Source organism: Dendrobium catenatum, unplaced genomic scaffold (genome assembly GCF_001605985.2).
Source record: "Dendrobium catenatum unplaced genomic scaffold, ASM160598v2 fragScaff_scaffold_895, whole genome shotgun sequence".
NCBI lineage: Eukaryota > Viridiplantae > Streptophyta > Magnoliopsida > Asparagales > Orchidaceae > Dendrobium > Dendrobium catenatum.
The window spans coordinates 191,438-211,431 of record NW_021319357.1 but is presented as its reverse complement, the minus strand read 5'-3'; the positions used below and the strand labels follow the sequence as shown (position 1 = coordinate 211,431).

Here is a 19,994-nt window from a genome sequence, read left to right as displayed (position 1 = left end):
CCCTCTCTCTCTCTCTCTCTCTCTCTCTCTCTCTCTCTCTCTCTCTCGTTGGAGTCGGCACGGACAGGAATTTTGATCGCAAGGTTGACGGGATCCAGGCGGCTAGGACGTCGGATGAGGGCTCCAGCTGCGTCGGATCGGACAAAGTGATCGGAGGCAGCTGCTGTGGGAGAGGAGGTCGGGAGTTGAGTATCGTGGATTTCGGGAGAAGCAGAGAGAGCGGGAGAGGAGAGGTAGCGAACGAAAGAAGAGGGGTTCTGGGTCGGTATTTAACGACGTCTGGGGTCGTTCGATCGAGGCGAGTCGCTGGTTTTGAGCAGAAATCGCGGAACGACGCCGAATGCGCAGTGGTATCGCGGGATTTGCGGGATTAGAAGTGCCTCGACGGGATTTCTGCCGGCATTCATGGATCCAACAGGTATTATTCTGGTTCATTTTTGGAATTTAAACAGAGGTTAACATCGATTGAAGAACTTATTTTGAAATTCAACCATCCTTCAATATTTACAATCTACTTTAATTGATTCTTATTTGTTGTTGCTCTTGGTTCAATGCTAATGCTTCCGTTGTATTGAAATTTGTTTTAAGTTTTAATTTTTCTCCAATCTTTTTTATTCTTATTCATGTTTTTTTTTCATTCGACTGAATTAGTTTCATAAAGTTTTTCTTCTAAAAACATTCAGTATAGTATGAACCACATGGACTTAAAGAACTCTAAACCATGCTTGGGATGCATAAACATTTTTTTTGCCAATTGAGTGCCATGTCCCGCCTTGAGCAATGGAAAACACTGAACTTTTTTATTGAGTCATTTAGACTATATCAATGCATAGCTTTAATATTTGTTTTGGATGCTGATGTAGTCAATCGATTAGGTTCATAGCTATTGCCCTCATATACAGCCTTATTAAATCCTTGGAGTTTTGAACGAAAATTCAGAATGAAAGCTAGATGTATACATTGTTTTTCAGGTTAGTTTGGACTACACTAGTCATGTTGGTTTAGGGTTGATGGCTAGGGCAGAGCTTGCAGTGTATTTGAAATTCGACCAAAAACAGACGAGCTTTTAATACATCAAAATGAAGTGTGGAGTGAATTTAGAACTAGCCTTAATTTTACTCTGATTTCCTTTTGATCAAACCAAGCATCAAAATTTCTAAAACCCTTTTATTTAGAATATTTTACGTTCATTTTTCATCAAACCAAAATGCTCCTAAGTCTCTTATGGTTGGATTGATATTGTTTGTTGATCTTACGAATCAGTTCTTTTAATGGCTTCATCATCAAAATTGTTGCTTTATTCAAAGGCGTTTACTTTCTCATGCAGATGATGAAGTTGATTACTTTTACCATAAGTGGCTCTGCGTATCTAAATTTTATGGGCAATGAATTTGCTCACCCAAATGTGAGATTCTTTGTTTTAACTTTCTTTCAAGAATTTCACATATGATTTGTTCTTTAAAATTATTTTTATATAGCTGCCTCTTCTCAAATCAGAGTTGGAAAAAAGAAGGATATTTGACTGTAAATCTTTCTTTCTTTCTTTTTTTTGGACCAGAGGGTTGAGTTTCCATTGCCCAGCAATAACCATTCATTTAATTATGCAAACCGTCGGTGGGAGTTACTAAAGAATGAGGGATTACACAGCGCCCAATTCAACTTTGATAAGGTACATAATTTTCCAAGGTGTTTTCCTATTTTAATAAGGTTGTAACTTTTGTTCCTTCAATTTAATTATACAACTGCATTATTTTATGTAGCACTAAATTGCTAACTGTCCTGGTTTTGATTGTTCGTGACTAATGCTTTGTAGGATAGCGTTGTACAATGGCGTTGCCTATGATTAGTACTTTCTTAATACTCTGGGATCTGTCCTTTTCATAAAAATAAAGTGGTTAACTCTACTGTAAAGCTTCTATTTGTGTGATTACTTCAGTATCAATGCACTGCAGTCATCTAAGAAAAAAAATGCACTGCAGTCATCTAGTTTTATACGAGTGAACTTGTTGGAGAAGGCATGTGAATATGATATTTTACTAGTTTAGTTTCCGTATCAAGGCTTCTCTTTGTTAAAGAATCTAGCCAATTAACTCTGGAAGAAAGAGCATTTTCTTTGAGAACATGTTTGTATCACCTTGCCACAAACAGGGCATCCACCTAGACCAGTTGCTTTACCCTTTACTATTCTACATAAGTGACTAAGTGAAGGATCAGTAAGGCTGGAGGATAAACAAATGTGCAGGTAATATTATATAAAGAACCTATGATAACAGAATTTATCTTGCAGGGAAGGATAGGTATAGCTTGGTTGGAAGTTATTCTAAAGCATTTAGTGAAATTACACAACAATAAATGCATCATGAATCAATTTAAGAAGCAAAGTCTGAAAAGAAATGGTGAATTCTCACACCAAACCCCTCTACTTTTCTCTCTCTTTTACCTTACCTCCTAAAATTTATCAACAGTTCAAATTTCAGTTTCAAGTTATTCTAAATTCCTTTCAATTTTGCAAATGTAATCCTACTAACGTAATAATCATATCTCTCCCCTTCTTTCATTACTTTACAAAGATTGAAGATTCCATATTGTGAGGAATTATGAGAGAATTATATTGATCTCCATATTGTGAAGATTTCATATTACTTTACAAAAACTTGCCCTCGGCGCTTGCAGCATGACAAACAACCACGCATGCGCGCTTTTTTTAGCACGGTGGGAGGAAGTTCGTTGCGGTGCTTGCGGCGAGGTGGGTAATCCTCCTAGAGTCATGTTTTTCACATTTGCGGCACAACAAGGGACCCTCTATGCACGCTTTTCTTAGCGTGGTGGGAGAGAACTTGGTGCGGCGCTTACGGCAAAGTGGACGATCTTTGTGCGCGCTTTTATTAGCACGGAAGGGCAAAAATATAAGCACCTGTATGCGGGTAAAAAACTATTTTTTTTCAAATAGGTGCTTTTGAAGTCCCATGCACGCCTTTCTTGGCGTGGTGGGGACGAAGATTATGGATGCGGTGTCCCCCGACACCGATCGTGTAGGTTTTTCTTGACGTGGCAGGCATGCTAAGACTCCTGTAGTTTTTCCTAAATGGGGGAGACGCCGAAAGGCTGTCAAATTTGCATTGAACTGAGGACCTGATTTGAACTGAACAGCAGAGAATTTGAATCCAAATTGAACAAAGAATCTAAATTGAAATCAAATAAATTTGAACATAAGCAAATGATAAAGAGCAACAAATGACTTGAATTTAAATGAACTAAGTACAAGGAACTTTAACTTGACTTGAGCCAGATTGATTACAGGGAACTTAAATCAAATTAACAGGGAACCAAACTCTAAGCTGCCAAATGCACAATTAGAGCAAAATAAGAACACAACACTAAATGATAACTCAACCTATCTAAATGGATATCAATGTGCAAGAAGAAAGTTATGGGCAACAACAATAAACAAATAAAAGACTTATGGTGAGAAACACTTCAAAAATGGTTTGCATCTAAGCAAGGGACTCATGAAAGATAAGTTTTCAGTGCACATGAATAGCGGACGATGAAATCCAATCAATTTGAAGTATTTAAATGATTACAAACAAGGACATGAACATATGTTACAAATCATACAAGAATAATAATGATGTATTTTGTATCAATCATGTAAGAATATGATGTAAGCAAACTAGAGAGAAAAGCCAAGTTGGAGAACACAAGGACAAAATAAAACCAAACTCGATTCACTTTAGCTTGCAAACAACCAAACAAATATTCGGATAAATAAAAGTCAAATCAAACAAAATAAAATAATAATATAAAAACATTATCCTCAGAACAACCGTCTAGCGTTTTCCTCCCATGCAAAAAGAGTAGGAAGATATATAAAATAGTGCTTAGGCTTGCAAACCGAGGTTCCTCCACTACAAAAGAGTCCAACGTCCTACCAAACTCTTCCGACAAATGTCTCTAAAAATCAGCCAACAAACAACTTCCAAGAGCTCAAGAAGAAGGATACAGGTGGAGTGGAACTTGCGTGGAGAAGAATAGATTAGAAGCCAAGACGAAATTGAGAAGAGGAAACGGGGGTAGAACAAGCTCTCAAGCTTTTCCAAGAGAAGAAACCCTCAGGGTTTTAGTAGAGATTTTGCTCAAATATTCAACAACCTTTTCCTTCTCAAAACATCTCCAATTTATAAGCAAAAGAAAGAAGCCAAATAGCCATAACACCTCCAACCAAAACCAATCAGGCTTGGGGAAATGAAAGGACAAAAGACACCACAACAGCCCCCATAAACTGCACAGAAAACAGGGAGAAAAGCCACGGGAACCCAGCCAGCAAGCCACGGGAAAGCAGCCAGAGAGGGACCCGAGGAGCCAACACATGAAACAGGATAGGGGATTCACGGGAAAGTAGCCAGGGAGAAATCCCAAAAGACAACCAGCCATAGCTTTTATTCTCAAAGAAGAAACCAAAGAGACACAAGAATGGGAAGAGACAAGATCCACTTCACATACTTTTTTGAATTTATGAGATAGGAAGTGCAATTACTTTTTTAAATAATGAGCTAAACTTCAGCTTAAGCATTAATGAGCTAACATCAAGTAGAACCTAACCTTTTAAGCTCAAAACCAAGCAGCCAAAGCCCAGCCCGTGAACAGCCAAGGCTCCAAACCGAGAACAACAAGCAGCCCAAGGACAAGAAGGAACCAAAAGCAAGCAAACCCCCCTTTGGATGGGACTGAGGAAAAAACCTGCGTTCGGTAAAGGCATGTGTCAGCACAGATGAGTGATGTCGGTAGCCTACTAGACTAGTTTTTTTTCCCAGTGGGTTGAGGCGATCTCTTCCATTTCAATCAGAGCGAGCTGAACGAGTAAAAGATAGTTCCTAAGATCGGTAGTTCGGATATCAATATAGTGAGGTGTTGGGTGCACACATTCATCCAAACCACCATTTATAGAAGAAAGGAAAGTTGTAAACTTTGACAGAGCTTCAAAAAAAAAGAGAAGAAAGAGTACATCAAGGAAGACGAGCCTGTAAATCGCTGAGCTACAACAGCGGTGAAGGACTGCTGCTCAGCCTCTACAGTCTGTAAGTCCTCTCCAAGACTTGCATGCCCAAGCACTTCCTACCATGATCATTGGATTCTCTCCATCATTGGATAGCTTTAAAAAAAAAAACATAAAACACAACTAATATTGTTCAAATTACATCAAAACAAAATAAACTAAAAACATGAATGTATCAATTCTTCCCTGGTGGAAGAATCTCATCTCCTAATGAGAAAGCTTCCACAATCTTTTTATAAAGATCCGGATGACGTTTCTTCAACTCATTGGCATCCATCCAAGTACAGTTTGTCAAAGGACGATTCTTCCACTTAGCCAAAAACCACATGTGTTCGCCATGCCGAGTTTTAGTAAACCTTGACATCAATAACATCTTCAACTTATTCATCATAACTTAAAATAGATGTGGAGAGTGGCAAAGTTTCAATTTTCACATGATCTTCAGAATTTCCTTCATATAAAGAAAGGTCAGAACATTAAACATAGGAGAAGTGTCAACATTAGAAGGAAGATCCAAAAGATAAGCAGTAGTTGAGTACGAGTGTGATGACATTCCTACAATAAGCCATTTTACAAGTAGGCATGGAAATTCTCATGGATGTATGAAGGTATGCAATGAATGCAACGATGTTATGTGGTCGACGTCAAGCAACTCGTAGATGAGCTTATTAGCATACTTATAATCAGTAAAGGTCATGAATACATTTGTCGTTTACGACATAAGATCAATGTGCAGTGAATATAACAATATTTTGTGAGTAGCATCAAGATAGAAGTAAAGGCATTTAACCCCACAGGCAATAGAAATCAAGAAGGAATATACAGCTTGATTGCAGTTAAGTATGCAAGAATCCTCGATAAATAGTGGTCGTGCATCCCACACACCATCCACAGGCTAATGTTGAAAGGACTACGATAAAGATGAACTTCTACAAGCCGTCGCAGGAGACCTATCGTACATCCAAAAATGTCCCCACATATGCACTGTAATATTTATGCACATAAGTACATAGAAGGGCACATGCAATCATATACCTGCATAGGCCCTGATGAGCGTGTTATGGGTGCACATGTGATATCTAGCTATATTGCGTGGGTTAATAAATGAATCCAAGTTTGAGCCCAATCCTTATATGTGGATAAATAGGGGTTGACACGGCTCAAACTATCAAACATATATACAATCAAGGTGTCGACCAGGATATCTATTTTATACATTCATATTACGCCTTTAAGGTATATAGCAAAAGAAATTCACCAACAAAATATAAAGCCTATGAACCTGATCTTATGTCAACAGCTAGACAGAGTCAACAAGGTTCAATCAATAAAATATAAATGCCTGTAAATAACCCGATGATGGACGCGTTGAATGCAAATCTCAACTGGATGGATCAATTCAAAATTTAAAAAATGCCACTCAAACACCCACCAAATCCAAAATCTAAAAATTCAAAATTCCAAAGTTCAAGAAATTTAGAATTAAAGTTAATCATCAATCACGTAAATCAAAATATATCCATCCTCCGCAACAATTTGCTGAGATGGACAAATTGAAAACTATTTCAGCTCACAAAAAGCTAATTTCTGGTCGAGAATATCACTATGATCCATTCTCAAAGTCTCCTGCCTCTAAGGACGTGACATGTGTCCTCTAACATGCGGTTTTACTGCTAAATGGTACCGTAGAATTAACGGTTATGACCGGGGCCCTTTGAACTGGGTGGTTTGCCGCCAAATGACACCATTAAATTACTATTGTGGCTAGACCCCGTATGCTCCCTAATGAAATTAAATTCTTGAGATATGAATCAATAGGATATAATCGATAGGGCACAAAGCCCTATGTTAGCTAAGGTGGGTTCAAATTTGTCCCCTTAGACAAATACCCATCACAGGTCTACAAGGTATCCTTCAACGACATAACTCATGGCTACCGACAAGAATGCTTCTGTTAGGTTGGGTCGATTACCTACTATGACTAAGTAGATGAGGGACCACGATGACCTAGGACGACGAAACCATGATATTTTGATCGGGTCCATCATCCATTCTCCCATCATTCGCTTTAAGTGCAAGGGGGTAACATTTCAAATTTTAAATATCAAAATTTTAACATCCCAAACCCATGCTACTACTACATGCAAGATATACGTATTTCTACGTATCTCATTGGCGACTAAACTTAATCAAAAAATTATCTCTCGTCATCGAGAGGGATAATTAACTATAGTGGCTTGCGTCTATAGGAAACCATAACTAAAATCATAAAGTCCTCGCAAAATGAGGGCAAAATCTCTGGGTAGTGTCTTATCTTCAAGCCCAATCTGCCTTCCCAAAATTTACCTCAGAACTTAATCAGTTAAAACTCCCCCGAAAAGCAACGGGGAGGCCGAGGCCGAATTTTTGGAGCTTATAGATGGCCTGGTAGTTGTCTAGCCTTATCAAATGTTCTTCAAGAAGATGACAATCTTTGTGATAGATTTATTATCTTGCTTGATAGTTTGCAGTATTTACTTCGGTCTTATATATTTGGGCAACATCCTTTGCTTTTGAATATACCTATCTCACTGTTACGACCCGGCCCGGATATTCGACTTAACGAGACATGAACTAAAAGTCGGACAGTAGAATTAGTTCAATACAATTCATCAATACAACATACAACTTTCTCATTTTACAGAAGAGCCACTGTTTCATAATTTCCTCGAATACTTAACATTGTATAAATAATAAATTTTCTATTTTTATTTGCACGCCGTCTTCTATAGACAAATTCTTCCCTTCTGATCATTTCTAAATCTTTCGAGACTTACTTGAAAATATTTATTTAATGGAATGAGTTTACAAAGTAAACTTACTGGGTAATTGTTATAACAATTAACATGCATAAAGTACAATACATATAACCTTTGATATGTGTCCATTCAGTTAACATTTGAAATACATTTCCTTTCTTTGATTCATTTCATTCCATTTATTTCTTTATACATACTATATCATGTTCATTTATAGCATTTACTTTAACATATATTCTTTTTCTCATTTATTTTGTACAGGAGCATCGTCTAAATGTACTACCATTTTCATTTACTTTTACTTTTCCATAACCTTTTCCTTTTTACCTGCACGGGTACTTTGCTTTTCTAGCCAGTGCCATACGGAGGTGAACTCCTATAATTTGCATGCATATCCTTTTTCTTTTTCCCTTCATTCATTTATACTTTTATTTATAATATAGATCACATCATTCTTTTCGTCATTCCTTTCTTATATTCTTAGGTATATAACTATAACGCATTTTTTTTCAACTTCACTTCCATTTCTTTTACATATACATTTATATTCTTCATTTTAGTTATTTGAATTCATTTAATGTCAACATTCATCATTATACATGCATTTGAATATGACATGAAAGATAAGTAAAATGAAAGTTCTATAATAAAATGTTTATACACAATGGTAATTTATCAACTTTGATCTTTCAAATCTTCTATCCTTGTCACAACTTAAAGAGATACATAATAAAGCAAATTTATATATAGTTAACTTTCATCAAATCTTTTCATAAACATCTATCAAATAAATTTTTATCTCAGCCTCAATTTCTTTTCTTGTTGAATTCTTAAAGAACCCAACTCCTACAATTTTCTTTATTTCCTTCTAAAATTCCTAAAATTAAATAATATAAATTTTCATGAAAATATGATTTAATAATAAATCTAAGAAAAATTATATGATAGGAATTTTTACTTACAACAAGGGGATTTTCCAAATTCCAAAATCTTTTTCTTTTTTTCTCAAAATCTCTTCCCCTCGCTTCTAAATCTCTTATTTTTTTTCTTTTTTTTTTCTCAAAATCTCTTCCCCTCGCTTCTAAATCTTTTCCTTTTCCCTTTAAGAAAGTATCATTTAGGTTAAATAAAGTAAAACAAAGAAATTTATATGAAAAATGTAAAGAAAATCCAACAAACCTTCTTCCCTCTTTCCCTCGGTCATTGCTCTCGTTCGTTGAAATTTCTTCCAAATTATCACTTCATTAGCGATAGGAAAGAGAAGGAATCAATAAATCTTATCCTCCCATGCAATCGTTCTCTTAAAATGGGAAAACGGATCTCAATTTCCTTCCTTCGCATGCGTTCGATCCGCCCAACCCCCGCCTCTGTCGCGATCCGTCTCTTCCTGTTCGCGAAACATGCTTGTGGTTATTAAAAGGAGGCCGGCCGGTTCAATTGAACCGGCTAGATGAATCAGTTGTCACACTCACAGTGTCCAAATGCCTTTTATAGTCGGTAGAAAAATGTACTTGTGAGTAATTTATGGATTTGAACTGGGTGGTTTGCCGCCAAATGACACGCATTAAATTACTATTTGTGGCTAGACCCGTAGCTCCCTAAGACAATAATTCTTAGATATTGAATCAAAGGAATAATTGAAAATAGTGCTTAGGCTTGCAAACCGAGGGTCCACCATTGCAAAAGAGTCCAACGTCCTACCAAACTCTTCCGACAAATGTCTCTAAAAATCAGCCAACAAACAACTTCCAAGAGCTCAAGAAGAAGGATACAGGTGGAGTGGAACTTGCGTGGAGAAGAATAGATTAGAAGCCAAGACGAAATTGAGAAGAGGAAACGGGGGTAGAACAAGCTCTCAAGCTTTTCCAAGAGAAGAAACCCTCATGGTTTTAGTAGAGTCTTTGCTCAAATATTCAACAACCTTTTCCTTCTCAAAACATCTCCAATTTATAAGCAAAAGAAAGAAGCCAAATAGCCATAACACCTCCAACCAGCCCCACAACAGCCCCCATAAACTGCACAGAAAATAGGGAGAAAAGCCACGGGAAACCCAGCCAGCAAGCCACGGGAAAGCAGCCAGAGAGGGACCCGCGGAGCCAACACAGGAAACGGGGTAGGGGATTCACGGGAAAGCAGCCAGGGAGAAATCCCAAAAGACAACCAGCCATAACTTTTATTCTCAAAGAAGAAACCAAAGAGACACAAGAAGGGGAAGAGATAAGATCCACTCCACCTACTTTTTTAAATTTATGAGCTAGGAAGTGCAATTACTTTTTCAAATAATGAGCTAAACTTCACCTTAAGCATTAATGAGCTAACATCAAGTAGAACCCAACCTTTTAAGCTCAAAACCAAGCAGCCAAAGCCCAGCCCGTGAACAGCCAAGGCCCCAAACCAAGAACAGCAAGCAGCCCAAGGATAAGAAGGAACCAAAAGCAAGCAAACCCAAGACTTGCCATGCCCAAGCACTTCCTACCATGATCATTGGATGCTCTCCATCATTGGATAGCTTTTAAAAAAAAAATAAAACACAACTAATATTGTTCAAATTACATCAAAACAAAATAAACTAAAAACATGAATGCATCAATTCCTCCCTGGTGGAAGAATCTCATCTCCTAATGAGAAAGCTTCCACAATCTTTTTATAAAGATCCGGATGACGTTTCTTTAACTCATTGGCATCCATTCAAGTACAGTTTGCCAAAGGATGATTCTTCCACTTAGTACAATCTAGCCAAAAATCACATGTGTTCACCATGCCGAGTTTTATTAAACCTTGAAATCAATAACATCTTCAACTTATTCATCATAACTTAAAACAGATGTGGAGAGTGGCAAAGTTTCAATTTTCACATGATCTTTAGAATTTCCTTCATATAAAGAAAGGTCATAAACATTAAACACAGGAGAAGTGTCAATATTAGAAGGAAGATCCAAAAGATAAGCAGTAGTTGAGTATGAGTGTGATGACATTCCTACAATCAGCCATTTTACAAGTAGGCATGGAAATTCTCATGGATGTATGAACTATGAAGGTATGCAATGAATGCAACGATGTTATGTGGTCGACGTCAAGCAACTCGTAGATGAGCTTAATAGCCTACTTATAAGCAGTAAAGGTCATGAATACATTTGTCGTTTACGACATAAGATCAATGTGCAGTGAATGTAACAATATTTTGTGAGTAGCATCAAGATAGAAGTAAAGGCATTTAACCCCACAGGCAATAGAAATCAAGAAGGAATATACAGCTTGATTGCAGTTAAGTATACAAGAATCCTCGATAAATAGTGGTCGTGCATCCCACACACCATCCACAGGCTAATGTTGAAAGGACTACGATAAAGATGCACTTCTACAAGTCGTCGTAGGAGACCTATCGTACATCCAAAAATGTCCCCACATATGCACTGTAATATTTATGCACATAAGTACACAGAAGGGCACATGCAATCATATACCTGCATAGGCCCCGATGAGCGTGTTATGGGTGCACATGTGATGTCTAGCTATATTGCGTGGGTTAATAAATGAAGTTTGAGCCCAATCCTTCTATGTGGATAAATAGGGGTTGCACGGCTCGAACTGTCAAACATATATACAATCAAGGTGTCAACCATGATATTTGTTTTATACATTCATATTACGCCTTTAAGGTATATAGCAAAAGAAATTCACCAACAAAAAATATAAAGCCTATGAACCTGATCTTATGTCAACAGCTAGACAGAGTCAACAATGTTCAATCAATAAAATATAAATACCTGTAAATAACCTGATGATGGACGCGTTGAATGCAAATCTCAACTGGATGGATCAATTCAAAATTTAACACTCAAACACCCACCAAATCCAAAATCTAAAAATTCAAAAATCCAAAGTTCAAGAAATTTAAAATTAAAGTTAATCATCAATCACGTAAATCAAAATATATCCATCCTCCGCAACAATTTGCCGAGATGGACAAATTGAAAACTATTTCAGCTCACAAAAAGCTAATTTCTGATCGAGAATATTACTAGGATTCATTCTCAAACAGTCTCTTGCCTCTAAGGACGTGGCATGTGTCCTCTAACATGCGGTTTTACTGCTAAATGGCACCGTAGAATAAATGGTTATGACTGGGGCCCTTTGAACTGGGTGGTTTGCCGCCAAATGACACCATTAAATTACCATTGTGGCTAGACCCCGTATGCTCCCTAATGACATTAAATTCTTGAGAGATGAATCAATAGGATATAATTGATAGGGCACAAAGCCCTCTGTTAGCTAAGGTGGATTCAAATTTGTCCCCTTAGACAAATACCCATCACAGGTCTACAAGGTATCCTTCAACGACGCAACCCATGGCTGCTGATAAGAATGCTTCTGTCAGGTTGGGTCGATTACCTACTATGACTAAGTAGATGAGGGACCACGATGGCCTAGGACGACGAAACCATGGGATTTTGATCGGGTCCATCATCCATTCCCCCACCATTCGCTTTAAGTGCAAGGTGGTAACATTTCAAATTTTAAATATCAAAATTTCAACATCCCAAACCCATGCTGCTGCTACATGCCAGATATACGTATTTATACGTATCTCATTGGCTACTAAACTTAATAAAAAATTCTCTCTCGTCATCGAGAGGGATAATTAATTATAGGGACTTGCGTCTATAGGAAACCATAACTAAGATCATAAAGTCCTCGCAAAATGAGGGCAAAATCTCTGGATAGTGTCTTATCTTCAAACCCAATCTGCCTTCCCAAAATTTACCTCAGAACTTAATCAGTTAAAACTCCCCCGAAAAGCAACGGGGAGGCCGGGGCCGAATTTTTGGAGCTTATAGATGGCCTGGTAGTTGTTCAACCTTATCAAATGTTCTTCAAGAAGATGACAATCTTTGTGATAGAGTTATTATCTTGCTTGATAGTCTGCAGTTTTTACTTTGTTCTTATATATTTGGGCAACATCCTTTGCTTTTGAATATACCTATCTCACTGTTACGGCCCGACCCGGATGTTCGACTTAACGAGACAGGAACTAAAAGTCGGATAGTAGAATTAGTTCAATACAATTCATCAATACAACATACAACTTTTTCATTGTACTGAAGAGCCACTGTTTCTTAATTTCCTCGAATACTTAACATTGTATAAATAATAAATTTTCTATTTTCATTTGCACGCCGTCTTCTATAGACAAATTCTTTCCTTCCGATCATTTCTAAATCTTTCGAGACTTACTTGAAAATATTTATTTAATGGAATGAGTTTACAAAGTAAACTTGCTGGGTAATTGTTATAACAATTAACATGCCTAAAGTACAATACATATAACCTTTGATATATGTCCATTCAGTTAACATTTGAAATACATTTCCTTTCTTTGGTTCATTTCATTCCATTTATTTCTTTATACATACTATATCATATTCTTTTATAGCATTTACTTTAACATATATTCCTTTTCTCATTTATTTTGTACAGGAGCATCGTCTAAATGTACTACCATTTCCATTTACTTTTACTTTTCCATAATCTTTTCCTTTTTACCTGCACGGGTACTTTGCTTTTCCAGCCAGTACCATACAGAGGTGAACTCCTATAATTTGCATGCATATCCTTTTTCTTTTTTCCTTCATTCATTTATACTTTTATTTATACTGTAGATCATATCATTCTTTTCCTCATTCCTTTCTTATATTCTTAGGTATATAACTATAACGCATTTTTTTTCAACTTCATTTCCATTTCTTTTACATATACATTTATATTCTTCATTTTAGTTATTTGAATTCATTTAATGTCAACATTCATCATTATACATGCATTTGAATCGTCTCACATAATGACATGAAAGATAAGTAAAATAAAAGTTCTATAATAAAATGTTTATACACAATGGTAATTTAGCCACTTTGATCTTTCAAATCTTCTATCCTTGTCACAACTTAAAGAGATACATAATAAAGCAAATTTATATATAATTAACTTTCATCAAATCTTTTCATAAACATCTATCAAATAAATTTTTATGTTAGCCTCAATTTCTTTTCTTGTTGAATTCTTAAAGAACCCAACTCCTAAAATTTGCTTTATTTCCTTCTAAAATTCCTAAAATTAAATAATATAAATTTTCATGAAAATATGATTTAATAATAAATCTAAGAAAAATTATATGATAGGAATTTTTACTTACAAGAAGGGGATTTTCCAAATTCCAAAATCTTTTTCTTTTTTTCTCAAAATCTCTTCCCCTCGCTTCTAAATCTCTTATTTTTTTTCTTTTTTTTCTCAAAATCTCTTCCTCTCGCTTCTAAATCTCTTCCTTTTCCCTTTAAGAAAGTATCATTTACGTTAAATTAAGTAAAACAAAGAAATTTATATGAAAAATGTAAAGAAAATCCAACAAACCTTCTTCCCTCTTTCCCTCGGTCATTCCTCTTGTTCGTTGAAATTTCTTCCAAATTATCTCTTCGTTAGCGGTAGGAAAGAGAAGGAATCAATAAATCTTATCCTCCCACGCAGTCGTTCTCTTAAAATGGCAAAACGGATCTCAATTTCCTTCCTTCGCATGCGTTCGGTCCGCCCAACCCCGCCTCTGTCTCGATCCGTCCCTTCCTGTTCGTGAAACATGCTTGTGGTTATTAATAGGAGGCCGGCCGATTCAATTGAACCGGCTAGATGAACCAGTTGTCACACTCACGGTGTCTAAATTCCTTTTATAGCCGGTAGAAAAATGTACTTGTGAGTAATTTATGGATTTGATGAATTTTCTTGCCGGGATATATCATTAAATCTGCCTCATCCCAAGTATCCTTGCTTCAAACTGCTACTAACTAGATGATTTAGTTTTTCTTTCTCTTTGAAAAAAGGTTCTAACTAATTGCGAGCAATTTAATAAAATTTTCACCTTTATTATATATGTAGCTTAGATATTTTATGGATCTTCTGATGGTTGATAAAATTTTATTTCTTCAAAGTTCCTTGGAACGATTAGTTGGAGTAGACACCATTGTCTGGGGCATGAGTAATGACTTTAGAGCTTTTCAAGAACCTGAAATTGAAGGAGAGATGGAAGAGGGGACGATTTACTCCAATAAAGATCAAAGGGGCTTACCATCAAAAGTTTACTATACTAGGTGGTTTTTGAATATAGCAAACAAGATGAGGAAGTCCTTGGATAGGAAACCCAGAAGGAACTTAAAGAGGAATGACAATGAAGTCCAAGAAAAAAAAAATAATTCCAAGATAATCCTACCCTTGGGGCTTTGATACTATGTTGAAAATTTTGAGAGAATTATATATGTTTCACTTTAATCTAATTACAAGAAATTTGTGGCATATACAAGCTATACCTAGAGAAAATAAAGGAAACATATATATATATATATAGTCACTTTGAATGAAGTCAATAAATCTAAATGAAAATAATTCAGTATTTTTTAACATTGCTTCAAAATAAGTGTATAATACTATACTAGTGTGCATGAAAACATCCTGAGATAATATTTCAAGTTAATTGGATGGTGTTCAAGAGGATTGATTAAGAGATCTTAACTCTTCCCATTTGTCTATTCTTTATCTGGGTTGGGATGAATTTTTGATGGGATGGATTTCACCAACACTGCAATAGATCTCTAGTACTTCTTCCAACAACACTTAAACTAACCAGATCTTTTTTCTTCACAGGGAAATTAATGATGCATAGGATGCCACTCTTGGATGTCAATCATAGTATCATTGACAAATTTGTCATGGTTTTTCTTTTTAATGAAAATCTATCTTTTTTTCTCGTTGGATGCACCATATTTCCACAGTTATGCTACTGACACTACATTAATAGGTGTTAAATATTGTAAGAGATTCCCCTTCTGAAGGCTAGTAAAATTTATTGATTTTACCCAAATGTCTTTATTGTTTGAATGTGATCATAAAGCAACTTCCTTGTACTATTTGTTTACCTTTTGAAATTCACACATGTTTTGGAAAAAAAATTCAATTTATTAGGTTGTGAATTTGTCACTTCATAATGGTTTAACGCATCTTATTTGCACGTGCATATCTATATCCGTCCAACTCATTCTTGTTTCTTGTGTAGGATATGATGAGGTTAGATGAAATTGAACTAATACTTTCAAAGGGCCTGCCAAATATTCACCATGTGAATGACTCCATGAAGGTACAAAGATTTCATCTATATATTTAAATTGCCAATTTATAATTCTTGGAAGCCGAGGAGAATAGTTCTGAATTAAGGAAAGGATGAACCTTTCATTCTTGCCCCTTAAAATGAGATTATAGATTATCCTATATATGGATAGTACTTAGAACTTGTGAATTAGTGGCAAGGGTATGAATGACGATAGTGGATTTAACTCAAATCCCATGCATACCGCATATAGATATGCATGTAACCTGCATAGTACATAAATTTCTTTGTATATTATTATATTGCATGTTGCTATGGAGATTTAGGGTGTTAATATAGAAGGATGGTTAAAAGTGCCTATGCTTTTGTCCTCCTTTGAAGCTCTTACTGAGCAAAGTTGTGCGGGTTGCTTTCTCTGTTTTCCAATCATGTTAAATTATACTGGGTTATTGACAATGTTGCAGCATGATAATAGCCTACAACTGAGTAGGGATTAAGAATGTATTGCACCATATAAAAAGAAAATTCAATTTCTGCAATTGTTAGAACTTTGCCTAATATTCAATTAGTCAATTTGTTGTAGAACTGAGGAATTTATTTTTCCCAAAATATAAAATATTTTGATGACTTTTTAGCCTTCAGATCGACTAAACAATATTTAACTAAGCTTAGAGGTATAATACAAATGGAGATGAAAAGAGGAAATTATCTAAAATGTAAATACTAATGGAAGTAGTGACAACCATATAAACAAGAAAATGATTGCTTATAGTCAAAACCATTTAGGATAACCTAAAGATGTTTTCCATCAGACTCCATAAGTTTTTCTGATGCCCCTTTCAAAAGTGAAACGCTCGCCAAAAAGAGGTCAAACATATGCTTGGCTGCTGAAGGGGTGCATCTGTTTTGCAGCTTCTTAACTTTTGATTTAACATATCTAGTATTCTAGTGGGGTTTTATTTTTCTATTTGTTTAAATTTTAATTCTTCCCCGTTCTTTATATGGTATCAACTATATTGTCTCATGCCATGATCATGAAATTTTATTGAATCAGAAAACATCCACCCTTTGACCTTAACTCTTGTTTGGGAAAATAAATTAACCTCGGATCAAAATAAGTGATTGGTGAACCGTTACTCAATTTAAGATGTTGATAAATTTATGTGCTAAAACCATGAATTAATCTCAAGCTTAAAGGATGAATGTTCTATTGGCCTAGAGAGCATACATAGGATGAGTGTGGGGGTGAAGGGTGGGGGTGTTGAATGAATATTTTATAAAATAAATAAAAAATGTAAAAGTAAATCAATTTGACTTACACACTGTGAGTGGTGTGAAGAGTATCACAAAGACCACATGAGTTTGAGAGAGCGAGATAACAAAATTTAAAATGAAAGCACAAGAAGATACATCAGTGTTTATATCGGTTCTGCTACCCAGCATGCCCACATTCTTTCTTCTAGACCCCCCTTAGGAATTGCACGAAGCTGTCTTTCACCAATTTCAGGAAGACATAATCTTACAATACTAGGATCCTTCTCTTTCAGTTTAGGGCGAAATTCCAGCCTTTTTTATGGGCTCAAGGAAAGCCCATACATGAGTAATTAAGAATAAAAAAGCATGAGTAGAAACTCTAGCAAGAGATATAATAAAATAAAAAACAAAAGCATTTATTACAACAGGAATCCTTCTCACAACTGATCTTGCAATTCAAACAACTTAGATATCTATGAAAATCAATCAAACCATTAACCAAGTTAGAGACGAAAACATCCAAACTCAAAATCTTAAAACACCTAGCCTCACAAGATGCAGCAGAGAATCTCAATAACACCGCAATGGAGGCTTTGTAAGTTGAAGTTTGAATTGGCTACACATGATGATGCAAAACAAAAAGGTCCAAATATGAAGATTCTATGTTAGTTATGAGTTTAACATGTTATTATTTTATGAAGTTATAAGTTTATGCAAAAATCGATGATATTTTTGATAATTCGTGAGGACTTATTTATACTTAATTGGATAAGTGGAGTAGAAAATGGTGTAAATAAATTGGAAAATGAGTACCTAAATTGGATCCTACGACTCACGTACTAGCACAACCCTTAACTGAAATTACGAGTTTATTTTCTAGTGGTGTCATTGCCTTCCTTTATAGCAATGTGGTTGACTTCCTAGAGAGTCACCATTATGCAGGAGGGGCAATACAAAGGCCATTTACCTTCCAATGATGTATGCGGTCACAGGATATTATAATTGATGGGATTCCTATCATCACCACCCCCTAAATACTTGATGTTGGAGAGTATTAAAGATTCAAATCTTAATTTGAGGTGACTCAGAAGATTAAACCCTTAAACATCATGTTCTGGCCCCCATAAATCAAAATCCCTCAATATCAGTGATGGCTGCAATTACTGAACATCATATCTAGGGGAACTAAATCTATAGTCACCGATGTCTCTTCTCATGCTGCATAAGTCCTTCACCTTAGCTACTCATTGCCTTGATAAATTTATAAATTTCAGTTAGAGGGGACCAAAAAGATTAAAGCGTTAGATCTTCTGGTCATGGGCCTTAACAAATTCTATGCCCGTTATTCCATTGTTGGCTGCATCAAAAGAATATCAAAATTGGATGCATCATGGTCCACCATGCATCTTGAACTTTACAATAAGATCACCCTCATTATTTTACACTTATATTGAAGACAGAAAATTTTATGTGGAAAACATAATCTCCATAACTAGAAAAAAGTTAAAAAAACAGTGTTTTATCTACATCAACAACAACAACAACAACATCAAGCCTTTATCCCACTACGTGGGGTCGGCTACATGAATCCTTTTTCTCCATTGTGTTCTATTAAAAGTCAAATTCTCATTTAAACCTAATAAAGAAAGGTCATTCCTAATATTTTCTAACCAAGTCTTTTTAGGTCTACCCCTACCTTTCTTAACATAAGTCAAATCTAATACCTCTACTCTCCTAACCGGGTCATCGAAAGGCCGTCGTTTTATGTGACCAAACCATCTAAGGCGACTCTCTCTAATTTTATCTTCTACTGGAGCTACTCCAACCTTTTCACGTATATGCTCATTTCGTATCCTATCTCTAAGGGTAAAGCCACTCATCCACCTGAGCATTCTCATCTCTGCCACACTTAACTTAGTATTATGCTTCTCTTTTAATGGCCAACATTCGGCACCATAAAGCATTGCAGGCCTCACTACCATCTTATAGAATTTTCCTTTAAGTTTGAGGGGTACATTTCTATCACATAACAAGCCCGATGCATTCCTCCACTTCAACCATCCAACTTGAATTCTGCTGATAATATCCCCATCTATTTCACCATCACTTTGAACAATTGATCCAAGATATCTAAAACGTGTACTCTTATTAATGACTTGATCGCCCAAAGTCACAATCCCTTCAGTAGGTCTATTACTACTAAAATTACACTCCATATATTCCGTTTTAGATCTACTCAAGCGAAAACCTTTAGACTCTAAGGTTGACCTCCATAATTCAAGTTTACCTTCAACTCCCTCTCTAGTCTTATCAACAAGAAGAATATCATCAGCAAAAAGCATACACCAAGGTACATCATCTTGCAAATGTCTAGTGAGAACATCCAAGACTAAAGCAAAAAGATATGGGCTTAAGGCTGATCCTTGATGTAACCCAACCGAAATAGGAAAATACTTGGTCAATCCACCTTGTGTTTGAACACAAGTAATAGCTCCTGCATACATATCTTTAATGATTTGAATATAAGCATTATTAACTCCTTTCTTTTCAAGAACTCTCCATAGCACTTCTCTTGGAACTTTATCATATGCTTTTTCTAAATCAATAAATATCATATGTAGATCCTCCTTATTTTATCTATATTTCTCCATCAAACCTCTTAATAAATATATGGCTTCCATAGTCGACCTACCCGACATGAATCCAAAGTGATTTTGAGAAGCATCAATATCACGCGGTAGCA

At 35.9% G+C, this 19,994-nt stretch overlaps 1 protein-coding gene across 2 annotated transcripts in view; it reads left to right on the top strand.

Moving 5' to 3' along the window:
* LOC110108062 (1,4-alpha-glucan-branching enzyme 3, chloroplastic/amyloplastic) overlaps positions 1 to 19,994 on the top strand; it is a 112,643-nt gene that overhangs the window by 78,796 nt on the left and 13,853 nt on the right. Inside the window, exons 15-17 of one of the 2 annotated variants that reach the window (XM_020838568.2) lie at positions 1,328 to 1,405; positions 1,559 to 1,669; positions 15,947 to 16,027. In XM_020838568.2, the coding sequence (XP_020694227.1) occupies positions 1,328 to 1,405; positions 1,559 to 1,669; positions 15,947 to 16,027 (270 nt within the window). Of the gene's footprint in view, positions 1 to 1,327; positions 1,406 to 1,558; positions 1,672 to 15,946; positions 16,028 to 19,994 lie in introns of those variants that run through there. The other variant, XM_020838569.2, reaches the window with a different exon arrangement.